The sequence below is a fragment of the Semicossyphus pulcher genome, unplaced genomic scaffold (genome assembly GCF_022749685.1).
Source record: "Semicossyphus pulcher isolate SPU_LCO1_2020_fin unplaced genomic scaffold, fSemPul1.0.p SCAF_20, whole genome shotgun sequence".
Taxonomy (NCBI): domain Eukaryota; kingdom Metazoa; phylum Chordata; class Actinopteri; order Labriformes; family Labridae; genus Semicossyphus; species Semicossyphus pulcher.
The window spans coordinates 10446596-10461261 of NW_027211694.1; the positions used below are offsets into that span (position 1 = coordinate 10446596).

A 14666-nucleotide genomic window follows, 5' to 3' on the forward strand; every position below is an offset into this window, starting at 1 on the left:
TTTTCATAAACTTTGCTGCTGATTTGGTTCCTACTGATTCAAAAGAGAAATAAAAAGAGGAAGAAAAAGAGATGAGAGGGACAGAAAATGTGTGTGTTTTTAATGTGAGGGACTGAAGATGTAAATGAGAGAACAATCACAAGCATGGCTGTAAAGTTAGACTGTTAAGTTAAATGACACAGTTGATGTTTGAAAGAGAGATGCGTCAGGTTCTTTCTATAGCACTACAGTGTTATATTAATAGCCATAGCTAACGTTAACTAGCTGAGAAGCTAGTTATCTGTGTGAGTCTGCATCATCCACAAATCCAGCGTGCCTTCTCTTCTAATGCTCGCGCATAACAGACGTGGTCCCGTGATTATTAAGGTCCGCTTCACAAATCATGCAGGCGATCCTTTTCTTTGCAGCGTTGAGGGTGAAATGTCTGTTTTGATAACCTGCAGTGTTGCCAGATCAGACTTTTCATCAGCCAATTACAACTCAAAACCAGCCAAATTCAATAAAAACCTACCTACCATAACCTTGCCAGAAACACATGTAAAACTGTAAAAGCACAAAACCTACATGCGCAATAGAAAAGAGGCCATAAGCACGTAAAGCTTCATATCTGCATCAACCAAACAAAGATAAAATGTTAGATAAAAATGCTATCGCAGCCCAAAAACAGGGCAGTTAGACAAGCAAATACATAAATTGCTGTCGTGGCAAAACCACAATAAATTGATCAAACACTGCCATGAACTGGGACACCAAAACACCATAATCCAACCTATTCAAAACTATAGAATTATGGAGGAATGAAACTGCAAAAATCAAACTCAAACATAAATAAATAAAAAATATAAATTAAAAAAACAAATATACCATTGAATGTGCCAAAAATATTAAAAATAAGGCATTATTTAAGCATTAATTAATTGATAAAATCAGAAATAACCCTAACCCTTTACAACAAAGAGTGAGTGGAAATCTTTGATTTTGACCATAAAATGACAGCTTGTTTGGTGTTCAAAATCCCCCCAAATGTTGACAGAAGCAGCCCAAATTGTATCTACTAGCCCAACGCTATTTTTCCCAGCCCAAGGTAAACAAAAGAAGCCCAATCTGGCAACACTGTTTACCTGTCGCTTCCCGGTTTCATGCGCAACCTTCAGCAGAGATAGTAAGGATGCGAGATGGCTCACCCCTCAGGAAACTCGGCCCTGGAAAATGATGTTATGTTCATGTACAGAATGAAAACAATTAAATTAAACAATTAAATTTGTTTGCAACTAATTTGTTGCATTCCCTGATGTGGAATTTATTTATTTTTTATTAATTGCAACTTTAAAAAAAAGAGAGAGATTACAGGTATATCCAAAAGATGTCTACCTGGCATTAAACATAATGCAAAAGATAAAATTAATGAATGAATAATAGTGTCTAGAGCTTAATGAGAAGATTTGAAATTAACCCTAGTTTAGACTGCTACCTTTTAATAGTAATGAAAAATAATGAATTAAGAAGTTTCTTTACATTTAGATTAGGAGTCTTAAAAAGCACACATCTGTGATATCCTTCTCACACAGAACCAGTATTACATTACAGATTATGACTAATATAATATATCAGATTTCTTGGCAGACGACGAACCATTAATGAGGAGATGGAAAAAGTTTTTAAAAAAAAAACTTTAGAAAACTTTGGAGGAGTCTATGGGGAAAAGTAAAGCACAGGAGATGGAAGTGACAAAAGAGGGAGTGGAAGGAATCAGGGAGAGGAAATGAGAGAAGAAGTGGTCCATGGTCTGATGAGAGTATCTCATCCAAGGGAAAGAGTAATGTTGCATTTGGAGAGGGAGTGAGGACGGAGAAAGGGAAGGGGAGCGATGAGGCGGAGTACATTTGTCCTTGTGAGTTTGTCTGATGCAAACAAATGATTCCCTTTCATGCAAGTGATCATAAAGCAACATGCAAGAGTGTGATTTTCATGAGATTTGAGCTGCATAAGTGGAACGCAGAAGTGGAAAGAAAGAGTTGAGTCAATAGGACACAATCTTAAAGTCTATTCCTAATGTGCATACGCTCGCAAACGTACAGTAAATGTAGCATGAAGGGGGAAACCTCAGAGAGCTAACCAGATGCTCGGAGCTTCCTGGAAATTGTCCAATAGGAACATTCCTGCCTGTTTATGACCTGTTACACATTCACACAGGGCGGAGAGCGCAAAATAGATCCCGAATATTCAAATCACTTCATCCCACACTCGGGGTGCAAACTGAAATCAGGACCCAACAGAGGAAAAAACACCATAATGCATCTGACTCCACGCTGACTTCATCTGCTTCCCTGTTTCACATTTAGATGTGAAAATGATGCAATATGTAGGCTTTAAAAACGCAAAATGAATACAAGTCAGAACCGCACATGTGCAGCTGAACCCGCTGATTATTATTCTGTGAGCTTTGAGCAGCCAGGTGCTGCAGAGCGCTTTTTGGCTCTGTCGACGCATTTCAATTTCTATTCCAGCTTCCCAAATTTCTCTGGACGCTTTGGAATTGGGCCCCCTGGACCTTTTAGCAAACACATCAAGGATTTTATTTTACCGTTCTCTGCCAGTATCATTCCTCATATTTTCTTGGAGGTGATGCTGATGTGAAAACCATTTGAGGGATTGTTGCCATTGCTTTAGGTTAGCTAAGCAGGTAGTTTATGGCTTAAATACACAGTCTAACGAGAGAGAGGGGATGTCATGAAATATTTAGATAGTGGAATATGAATATGTAAACAAATTAACGTTACACTCGTGTGGGTTCAGACAGAGGATTGCACTCAAAGGAGCAAAGCAGTGGAAATAAAATAAGTAAAACAACATGGGGTGAGATTGTAGGATTTCCTCACTCAGAATTCTGCAAGTCAAGTTGAAGAAACTTTAAGTTTTTGATCCCTTTTTACGTTAGGATTTTTCCAGCCAAACCAAACTCTTCTATCAGCCTGCATGACTCTCATGTTTTACCAGTAATAAGCGTGTTTATCAGAGTTTTCCAGAAGCACTGAAAGCCTGTTGAATGTCTAGACATCAAAACATTTCCAGCTGATTTCTTCATAGTGTTTTAAGCAATGACGTATATAAAGATGGATGACGCGTCTCCATCTGCTCTTATTGTACAAAATTGATTCCAAAATACCCCCGAGGCGGGCGCTGCCATCTTGTGATGGTGACGTCATTTGGAGCCAGAGCTGCGCAGTAGAGATCGACGGGTGGAGCCGCAGTAGCCACTTCTGCTATCCCGCACGTCAACGTGTTAAACAGCAGAACAGCTTCTTGTGTTGGTCTGAAGCAGACGTTCACAGATATGTAAACTTCAATGACTGTACTGATTGTTTTAGTTACGTTTCCTCTCGCCGTTCCTCCTCTACTCTGCTAATTGGGAACACATTGGCTGCAGGAGCTGGATTTGTCAACAGAGCTGTCAATCATCCTTTTTACGGCATCAAATAACTCATTAAAAATAAACTTAATGGTTAATTAAGTTAATTAATAACCTCACTATAATGACAGAAACCATGTTTGAGAAACACTTATTTGACGTGTATTTTGATTTTATAGTTTGACTCATGTCCCATCTGTTTACATGAAGGAGGCGGGCTTTATGACCTATACTGCAGCCAGTCGACAGGGGGCGCTAGAGATGTTTTGGCTTCACTTTTAGGGAGCTGTCATGTCGTCTTTTTTATACAGTCTTTTGTTTCAAGTCATTTCATCATTTGTTATTTATATAAATCTAACAGGAAGAAGGATTTAAGTCAGCTAGTTAGCTTAAATTAGCATCCAACAGTTTGACTCCCTGCTGGTGCAGCCGTATAGAGGATTGTTGGAGAAACACAGAAACAATTTCATTAAATGTTCTTACCATCTCTGGGTCCTCTGTGGATAATTTGGCTCCAGATAAAAACCTTGTGAATGATAAAGACCTAAAAACTAGACACAAACGAACAGACCAGCTAGTAGCAGCTAAGCTAGCAGCACCTCCTGATGTCCTTCTGCCAAACAGCATTCGAAAAACACAGATTTTTCTGTGAAATTGATTTCTTCTGTGTTTTTTCTGATTTAATCACAAGATTTGCTTGCAGTATTATAGGGAAGACCTCTGTGGATAATTCGGCTCTTGTTAAAAACAATGATAGGTTACTTTGAGACTCTTTTTATGAAGTTTACACTCGCCCATCCTGCTACTCCTGTATTGCTCTTTACAATGACTCGGCAAAAAACCCCACAAAAGTCAACTCAGGATCTTTGTGCGTGATGACTCAAAACATTGAGTTTTTGAAATGCATGGATTCAACGTAAGTGTTTTAAAAGGTCAAAGGTCATGTGACGATTTGAACGTGTTGACGCCAATACGCGCAGTGAACAGCTTGTAAAAGTGATTTCCCGTGAGTGCACGTGCTCTGTCGTTGATGTGAGACAGAGTCTGCCGTGGATTCCCGTCACTGGAGGTCAGCGCCTTTACTGGCAGCTGACCTCCTTCAAACGGATTTTCTACGAGCCTGTAAAAAATTAAGCTACATGTATAAACATTCGCTCAAGCTCTCTGTACGTATATCTAAAAAATGTAAACATACAAAGACCCACAGACTCATGCCGAGCAGAGAGGATGACTAATTGAGTTTGATCAGATTCTAACGTGTTAGTCAGCAGGTTCGTTTTGTCTTCCATGCCACATTCATCCTTTCTGTTTGTCTTATCTGCCATCAGCGTCATGATTCAGTCGACTCTGTTAAACCTCACTGGCATTAGCTTGTGTGAGTCCACATGTGTGCGTGTATGAAAGGTATGATCGGTCCTGATCAAGTCAAGCTGCTGTGATAGCTGATAGGTCTGTGACAGAGCAACACTGGCCTCCAGACGGCTCAAACTGGGATTAAACCAATTCTCCATCTCGGAAAACCGTGCCACTCCCATGAGGACTCACTCTGTCTGTCTTTGTCCGTCTTTGACTCTACCTCTCTCGCTCCTTCATTCCCATCATTATGATTTAGACCCCACTTCCCGACACACAGTAATCCCTGCGTGAAAAGACCTCCAATGCCTCCCGCCACGGAAATAATCTCAAATGTCATCTTGTCATTAATTCAGCGCTTTTATTGAATTCCTTTACCGATCTTTGTGTTACATTGGCCCTGAAGGGTTTTATTTCAGCATTGTGTTGCAGAGAATAGTTCATCAGATTGCAGTGTCGTCTTAATGGGAATAACAGACGGCGTGTTCTGAATGGCTTCGGTGGGAGACGGTTTGTGTGTTTGTGTTAAAGCGTAAAGCTGATTCTTATGGCTTCTCTGGTCTTAATGTTATATTAAATCAGGAAGAAATTACAGCATTTAGTGTGCAGCATAACTTTTCTTTTTAAGGGTTTAAATGTATATATTGGTAGATATAATACTTGCTTTTTTTGATGCATTCTTAAACTTTATTTACGGGGAATTTGAGAAATCGCAGGACATATTACTCGCATTAAAAGCACCAGATCGGACTTAACCTGGGGAGGCTCACATGAGCAGCATCTTAAGGCGGTTGCCAGGCATTATAGCAGTTTTGGGACACAATCTAAGCGGCTACATGAATGCAGCTATTTCCTTGAAGCCAATACCTTCAGATTATCAATTTAGAGTTATGTATGGACGTTTCTGAGATACACAGTTCCGGTAAAAAATAAGAGACCACTGCAACATCAGTTTTTCTCTGGTTCTTCTATTTATAGGTTTGTTTTTTTTCTTACTTCAAAAAAGTTTTCTCATTTAGGTCTTTTATTTGCAGAAAATGACGGCCTCGAACAGTGCAAAGAAAACAAAATATGTTTATCCCACAGAACGTTTTAACTCAGTTCAGAAATCAGTATTTGGTGGAATAACCTGGTTTTTAATTACAGCTTTCAAGCGTCTTGGCACGCTCTCCACCGGTCTTTCACATAGCTGCTGGGTGATGTTAGGCCACTCTTGGCGCAAAAATGTAAACAGCTCGGCTTTTGTGACCATCCATCTTCCTCTTGATCACATTCAGGAGGTTTTCAGTGGGGCTTCAGATCTGGGCCGGCCGTGACATGAAGAGAGAGATGCTGGTTTAAGGAACATTTGGAGTGATCTCTTAACTTTTCCAGAGCTGTATATTTAAAATTGATGAAGTGATGACGTTTTTCAACCGTATTTTCATATATTAAATTTGTGTAGTCCAAATGCTCATGACGCACTAAATCATTCATCATCCATCCAGTGTGTTTCATAGAAATACAGGAATTTTTTTAAAGCCTCCAGTGGAAATTAAGTCTTTAACCTTGTAAACATCTCCATGTGGTGTTTTTCATGTGCTACAACATGAGCAGTCATCTCCATGGCTGGGCCTGTCTGCTTTTAAACTGCTATGTACCAAGGACAGGCTGAACAATACGTTTTCAGATTGGCAGGTTTGTGATGTCAAAAACCTAAGGAGCCAATCCTGTTAATGGATGGGGTGACGCTATGCATATCATTATGTGCAACCTATGGCAACCACTTCAGCGATGTCTGCAAACTCACTGCTGACCACTAACGTTACTGCTACTAATAACTACATTTCGAGCTAGCTAAGTTTCAACAAGTTGCCACTAAGCGATGGCAGAGACGTGTTTTGTTTTCACGACGGAGGGGGCGGTTGGAAATCTGCATAGTGGGCGGGGACTCTGCAGATTCAGGAATTTTTAATGAGCTCCTCACAGGAGCTTTAAATAAAAAGAGGAGTATAAACTGTAAACTGTAACTGGCATTAGATCAGAGATGACACAATATTTGTAAGCACTGATTTTGACGTTGTATTTATCGTGTGTGTGCAGGCAGATGAAGGACCAGTCGAAGAAGGTGGCCAACATGAAGCACAAGGAGCAGGTGGAGAAGAACAGGAACGCCCAGATGATGGAAGAGGCCAAAAAGAGAGAGGACAACCTGAACGAAAGCTCCCAGCAGATAAAGGTGAGGAACGGAGGACGAGAGGAAGGAGGACAAAGAAAGAAAAGTTTCCTTCCTTGAGTATAATCTATCACAACAATGCTTCCTCAAACACGTGACGATTGTGACAGGGAGCAGCCTGAGGCAATGTCAAACACGCACCGCTCTCGTTCAGGGAGGGTGTGAGAATATTTAAGCGGAGAGGATGATTGACAGGGCGAGGAGATGAAGAAGGGAGGATATTAGAGGCGTCACAAAGGATCCAAACTCTGAACTATGAAGTGAATGCTGCGGGTTTTAAAACGCTTCCTGTGGCGTGAGAGAGCATCTTCCTAATTGTCTGCAGGGCTGTCATGTGACCAGGAGACGAACAGCCCTGCGTGGGGCGATGATTTGAATGTTGTTTTCCTTCACTTCTACCTTTAATTTCACCCCTTACTCCCTTAAAATCTTCCCTCCTCTTCCCTCTTTGTCCTCGTCGAGCCTCCTCTTCCAGTAATCGTTAACCCCAGTGGCCTCTCTGATTAGAGGCAGATGAAAACACTCTTTCTGTTTGTGTGCGAAGTATTCTTCCTTTAGCTATGATTGATCTTTGGTTTACGGAGCTTAGAACTTGTCATTTCTGTGTATGCGTGCGGTTAGGAGATGAGCTGATGAGCTATGTGAGTCACTCAGACTTATGAGACCGCAGCGGTTACAACCATAACTAGATTGTGTGTCAGACGTAAGCCATTCTGCATAGTTGTACCAGCGCTGAGGCCTGCAAACGGAATGTGAGGAACCGTAAATTCGATTCAATAAAACGAGCGGATTTAATCCAATTAGAGCCGATCGCAGTCTGCATAGTTAGACACCAAGTAATGATTCACAGCACATGTGTCGGAGATGTCCTGGAGGTTTGTTCACGGCCACTGTAATGTCTCATCCTCCCTCGCACAAATTCAGCGTCCAGGCACAAGGGGAATAACTCTGTCAGGGGGGAATTTGGTGGGAAGTTCATGTTGTCATTTTACCCAGAAACAGTTCCATGTGTGAGCAGGAGTTCCTCTAAGTGTTAAGTGGCAGATGGGGATCAGATTTAATTTGCAAGTCTTTTTGCAGCTTAATCCAGTCCCAGGGAGCAGCGGACTGGAATGAGGAGTTTCACCCCGTGGGCCAGTTCGTTAACAAAGATTATGACATTAAGTGTTCGTCAACGACCTTTTTTCCATGACGAAGACGAGACGTTGATGAGCTCAAAATAGATATTTCGTAATAAAAAATAACGTGTATGTTCTGTTTTCGTTAACGAGATCGGACTGGACTAAAATGCTAGTGTTGGGCAGTCGCACGTTCATGAGATAACAAGCATGACGAAGGTGGTTATGAACTTTCTCTCAGGCTTTCTGCTTCAGGCTCTGTGCGCGCGCTCACATAAAAAAAAGGGGCATTTTACTCGTCATTTGACGCTACTTTCTCACAAAACGGAGCGGTCATCGGCTGTCTGCTTCAGTCAGACTGTTTGAATGAGAAGCGATGTTTAAAAGTTAGGACCAAGCATAAAATATGTAGCTGCTGTGTCCTCATCGTTCTTTTACTGTATGGATGATCGGCTGATATAATAATAATAAATTTTATTTAGAAGCGCCTTTCAGGACACTCAAGGTCGCTGTACAAACAAGAAAACACAAACAAGAGTAAAAACACCAACAAGAGCAACAACAAACCAGATAAAATACATTAAGAGTGGGTGAGGGACAGTCCTGAGAGTTAGGGAGAGTATATGGAGACTGGAGGGGTGTCACATTTTCTCAAGAGAGAGATATTCGGTCTAAAAGTAGCCTAATGACTAAAATGTGATGTCTTATAATTGACTAAAACTGGACTAAAATGTTCCTCTGAAGACTAAGACTAAATCTAAAATAGCTGCTGAAATGAACCCCGCTGTCGGCATGTGCAGCAGGATATGACAGGGCATGTTGCTGTAAAGGCTACTGATGTGATTTAGTGTGATATCTTACACAGTGTAGATATGAGAGGTGTTGGATTAAGTTTTTTACTGTTTATTTGTAAGGTGATTCAATTTCTGGCTAGTGTTTGCTTAAATTTAAAGCCTTTCCAAGACCCCAAGTTAGCATAATGCTATAAAGCTAACAAATGCAGACATTTAAGCAGCTGAAAGCCATCAAATGTTTATGCTAAGTCTTGGTGACAACTTTGGTACAGACATTAATGAATTTGTCTGCACTATATAGGGCTGTACGATAAACCGTTTAACAGCCGCTATTGCGATGTGCGCATGTGCAATAGTCATGTCGCAGGACGTGCGATAGTGAGGCAAATTAAGTGAAACACGCCAAGCTGTTAATCTACAACAGAAGTCTGTCTGATTTCACATTAGTGCAGCTGTTTATGACACAGAGTGAACTGACTGCTGTGCTGCAGACTCCGTGTGTCACCTGCCTGTAATATGTAAACAAGCATGCGAACGCTGCTGCCGTCACAGATCAGGTCAGCGGGATGATCGAGGCGGAAATTCCGTTTCACAAGGTGGCTTATAAAGGAGAGTATTCCCTTTTTCGGCGGCACCTCGTCTCGGTCTTAGTTAACGCTGTGGCTACATAAACAGACCGTTCACGGAGCGGGAGTGTTTACTTTTACATTTAAACACCATTAGATGACATACCGTACAAGGAACACAAGTGCAGCTCACAAGTCCTTTCATGTAGTTTTTAAAATCGCAATAAATATCGCAAAACAAAATGTTTTTGCAATGTCTGTTTTTTCCGATATTGTGCAGCAAAGCAATCAACCTGAGCAACACTTAGCTTCAGGGCTAATTTGCTAATGTTGAATGCTAGCACACTTGTTTTAGATGGTTTACATGCTAAACTCAAGCATGTTAGCATGCTGACATGAGCATTTAGCTGCTAGCATTACTCTGATGCTCTGAATAAATGCAGAATTAATCAGCTCATGTTCTCAGCACTGCAGCACTTCCTTTTATCCTCTCTTTACGCTGCACTCTTTCTCTCTGTAGGACTCCCTCCGTCAGAAGGAGGAGCGCATTGAGGAGCTGGAGGAGGCGCTGCGGGAAAGCGTCCAGATCACAGCGGAGAGGGAGGTGGTGCTCGCGCAGGAGGAGCAGGCGCGCACGCACTCTGAGAAACAGGTACGGTCTCTTACAAATACACATAAGTGTGTCCCTGCACGTCTGAGGAGAATCCTTAACCCCCTACCAGCACATGTGTGACCCAAACCTCTCCTTAAACCCCTATCAGTTATTCATTCACACAAACATCCTCGCTGCGGGGGATTTCCTGCTTTTTTTCCTGCACAAGGAAGCACACACAAATCTGTAGGGCAACATAGAAACTCTTTCTGACATAGCTAAACATCCCTATGCTAATCGTGGCCAATGGCAGCGGCAACACACACTTCCCTGTGCCAACTGAGCTCATTCAGGTGTGGCTGCGTGTTTGTGTGTGTTTGTGCAGTCACTCCTCATTTGGACGAGAGGTAAATGCGTCCCTATTTAAAGAACAGCTTGTATGTTGTCCGTTTCAGCCAGACACACACAAACAGCTTTTTCTTAACTTCTGCTTTAGGCGACCGCTCCAATTTGTAATCTTTTTTATCTGCAACGAGACAGGAGGAAAGCTCAACGGGAGGCTCGGGAGGGAAGGGTTCAGTGGATTTAACCTCAGACCAGCCAGAGTGTGCGGTGTGTGTATGTGTGTGTGTGTGTGTGTGTGTGTGTGTGTCGTTCCCCTGGGTACCGGTGACTCAACGAGGGCACAGAGATGGGAAATGTTCCTCAGAGTCTGGATAGGTTTTGACAAGTGTGGGGGGAAAAAACAGCGTGGGCTGTGAGGATGAAAAGTGCTCTGAGAAAACATGCAGCGGGTGTAGCTGTTGGCAAACCGGCTGGACTCCATTGTTATTTCTGCGTCTGCATGTTGGCCGTCCTCTCTGACCTTTACCAGACACACACAGGCAGGCGAGCAAACACGCGTCTTACTCCTGACACCCTAATCCATGCTTAATTTTTCGGGGTGCCAGAGCTGAATAAGTTCCAGGGAGAGAAGCATATGTTACAAACAAACGACGGAGCTGTTACCGATCAAACTTACAGAAATGTATTTCAATCTGTCGTCAAGATCCGGAAGTCTCGAATAAGCCAAGTACGGCAGGAAACCATGTTAAAAATGACGAACGCGACAGCTTGGACTTTCATTCTGATATAATGATGTAAACAGAAGGAAGTGGACATTTGACTCATGCAGCTTTAACGTTGATTTATACACGTACGGAAAAGATATCCTTCATTATAATTAGACATGTCTCACGAAGCATTTTACCATCCACAGTCACATGCATTTTTTCCACATCTATAGCCCGAAAAGTCCTTCAGACTGATGTGGCAGCGCTATGGTTAAAGTCTGATTAGGTTTAGGCACAGAGACCACTTTGTTTATTTAAAAGCAGGATCATGGTTTTGGTTTAAAACAGTAATTTGTTAAGATTATGGGACTTTCGTCATCAGATAAACAGTATTAATAACGTTGTCAGAGTTGGAGAACGACTGCAGTAATAATGAAAAACAACCTTGACTGATGACAGGAATCTGGAAGCTCCTGTTTCCAGCATATCCAGCCTGACCATCTCCCTTTGTAGGTCCGCAATAACGTCACCTGACTTTATATATAAAAACTCTCATATATCCTCTTTCCACTGCAGTTCATTTTCGGGGGCCGAGGAACTCATAAGGAACCTTGGCCTTGATTTCTGGTGCCAAAAAGTCCCAGCTCAGGGGGTACTACTTGGTCAGACTTTGCTAGGTTGATCCTCACTTATTGGTGGAACACAAACCTTTTAATTAAACACGTAACAAGCACTTGTTGCTGCGAGTTGTTAGTGGGGCTTTTACCGTCTTAAATAAAGCTTGATAAAGAGAGAGAGTATGCAGACGGGAGCAAGAGAGCAATGCCGATAGAAAGAGCAAGTAAACAAGATAATCAGAGCTTCACTTTCTTTTTTTGTGGTAATTTAGCTTCTAAAACGGTAAAACAGTTAGAAGATGTTACTAGAAACAAGCTTTTTTCCACTGTAGGTGTCCCTTTTACGATGGCCGACGAGGGCAATCTCACTGCAACAGGCTACAGGCCTCGAGCACTTCCGTTATGATGTCTGAATTTGCAGCGCTTTTCCTTCTGCGTGTGTTTTTGACTTCTGTATTTGCAGCGCGTTTGTTCCAGCTTTTTGTTTTTTTCACTTGCAGGGCGTTTCCGTCGCCGCTTTCCTTTTGGACTTTTGCATGTGTTTTTTAATTTGGTATCGTTTCTGAATTTGCAGCCTAATGGAAACAGTTTGGGCCGTTTCAGCACGATTGCCCTTGTCGGCCACCGTACGTTTGCGCCATCCATTACATCCGCAGTAACTACAATGAACAATACAAGGAGTCTGTGTTGTTTCATCTTATGCAACAAATTGTGTTACAAAACCTGCCATCATTCTTGAATCCATTGAGGATGCTTCGGCACACTTGAGGTTGTGATGTTGTACTGAATATCAGCTCTGCTGTGATTCAGTCGTAGGCACGAGGCCACGAGCCAGGTGCCGAAAATAATCACAGCTGTGCTGATATCCAGTGTAACATCACAAGCTTGAGTGTGATATTGCTTTTATACAACCGTTACACAAACTGCAAATAGTAGTAAACAGTAATAATCAACAACAGATTGCTCCACCAATTCAACTAGCTCCACAACTTAACTGAAACTGGACTGTTGTTGCCGAGCAACCCAAACATTCTCCTGCCCTCTGTCTACAGGTCACCACAGATCAGCTACTTTGTGTGATGTATATTTATCTATTTGATTTAGTTTATAAAGCAGCCAGTGAAATAAGAGTCTGCTGTGTGATTCAGAGGTACCAGCTTGATCGATGTAGACACACACAGTCTGCTGTAATTCAGAGATGTGGCTGAGGCAGAGGGATACACAGAGTGACAAGTCCCAGTGTCCCAGTTCTCAATGCCTCTTGTGAAATCAGATTACTTGGTCGGAACTAACTGTTAAAAAAGCTTGTACAGTTCTAATCTGTGGCTTAATTATATATATATATATTATGCAGAATCTTTGGGTCCTCTGTCAGAGCACTTAAGGTTTCGGGGTGGCAAAGTTGGGGTGAAGTGAAGAAGAAGATAAAAATCACATCCAACATGGAGTTGACTGTCGTTTAATTTGTTTACAGAAATGTCGCCAAGCTATCACATTTAATTCAGCTGCGATATTTTGAAACGCTTCAAAAGACTAAAAGTGGCAACTTTAATTAGACCGAAATGAGACATTTAGACCAGGACAGGGAGCTGGAGAGCGTCCTTTAAATGTTTCACTAAAGCAGGAAGCAGAAGAAAAAAACGTAAGCGTGCGGTGAACGAGAGATGGCCGCCAAACTCTCAGCTCGGTCCTCTCCCAACATCAACAGCTTTAAGTCAGCCTTTCAGCACACACACACGTGTGCGCGTGGGACTCGCAGACAGGAACAGCAACACACACACGCACAAACATGGCGGAAAGAAGTGCTAACTGCTGTTTAAACAGCGCAGCAGCACAGCATTGCATTCATGTGGAGCCAGGTGGACGCCACTTTGGTTTTCTTACTGGAAACGTGTCTTTATATACACGAGTAAATAAATATTGTTGTGTTCCCATTTTTTACAACTGCGTCACTGCAATTACCCCTTCACATAATGATTTATACAACGATGACAGAGGGAGAGACAATTTCCTGCTTTAATGAGGACGGCCTGTTCAAAGGAGCACAGTGCTTATTATAGTGCGCACACGCATGCAGATGAAGCCAAAGCGGCCACATTTACACACACACACACATGTTACCTTCAGCCATGTATTGACAACCTGTGTGTACGTGTGTTTGAGTTTCCTCTGCAAAATCGACCACATGAAAAAATACTTAAACTTTTCTGCAAGACATGACTCACTTTTGTGTTTGTGACCCTTGAAGAAAGCTCCGTGTGTGTGTGTGTGTGTGTGTGTGTGTGACAGTGAAATTAGTCAGCATGACACACTCCATCTGTCGCGACAGACACCAAACCGAAGACAGACGTCCTCTCATCCCACTTTCCGTCTTTTATGATCCAAACTATTTTAATTGTTGAACTCGATGCACCTTCGTTCTTTCTTCTTCACAAACACAAACTCAGAAGACTGAAGGGGTTGCTCTCCTCCTCCTCCTCCTCCTCCTCCTCCTCCCCTCCGGCTCCGTCTCCTACAGCCGGGCCTCGTCACTCATCACCCCTCCCTGCATCCCTGCATCCCTCCATCCTTCAATCTCTGCCTCTCTGATGTCAGCCAAAGGTCTTTCCTGTCCGTGTCCTCCTTTCTCTGTCCTTACTTCACCGTCGTGTGTTCCCTCCTCTCCTCTCCCTCTTTCTTGTCTGAATTGCATTTTTAACGCTGCCGGCGTCTCTGACTGCTCAGTATTTTGCTCTGTCTGCGCTTTCTTTTATCTTTTATCACACTTTCATGTGCTTTTGTTTCTTTTACTTCCTCTAGCTCCCAGAGTGCTTTGCAGTTTACCTCTTCACTTCAGCATTCTTACAACTTTTCTCTTTCTCCTCTCTCCTCTTTTCTCTGCCTCCCCCTCCACCTGTTTGTTTTTTTTAATTGTTCCTCCTTCTTTATTTGTCCTCCTTATCGTGTTTGT

At 42.3% G+C, this 14666-nt stretch overlaps 1 protein-coding gene across 5 annotated transcripts in view; it reads left to right on the forward strand.

Annotated features, from left to right (window-relative positions):
- Window positions 1–14666, forward strand: part of LOC138599323 (ELKS/Rab6-interacting/CAST family member 1-like) — a 154923-nt gene that overhangs the window by 77997 nt on the left and 62260 nt on the right. For all 5 annotated transcript variants that reach the window (XR_011308717.1, XM_069670927.1, XM_069670928.1 and 2 more), the window contains 2 exons: window positions 6845–6980; window positions 9976–10107. Coding sequence is in view for 4 of the 5 variants with exons in the window: in XM_069670927.1 (XP_069527028.1) it covers window positions 6845–6980; window positions 9976–10107 (268 nt within the window). In the remaining variant the exon portion in view is untranslated. The remainder of the gene's footprint in view (window positions 1–6844; window positions 6981–9975; window positions 10108–14666) is intronic.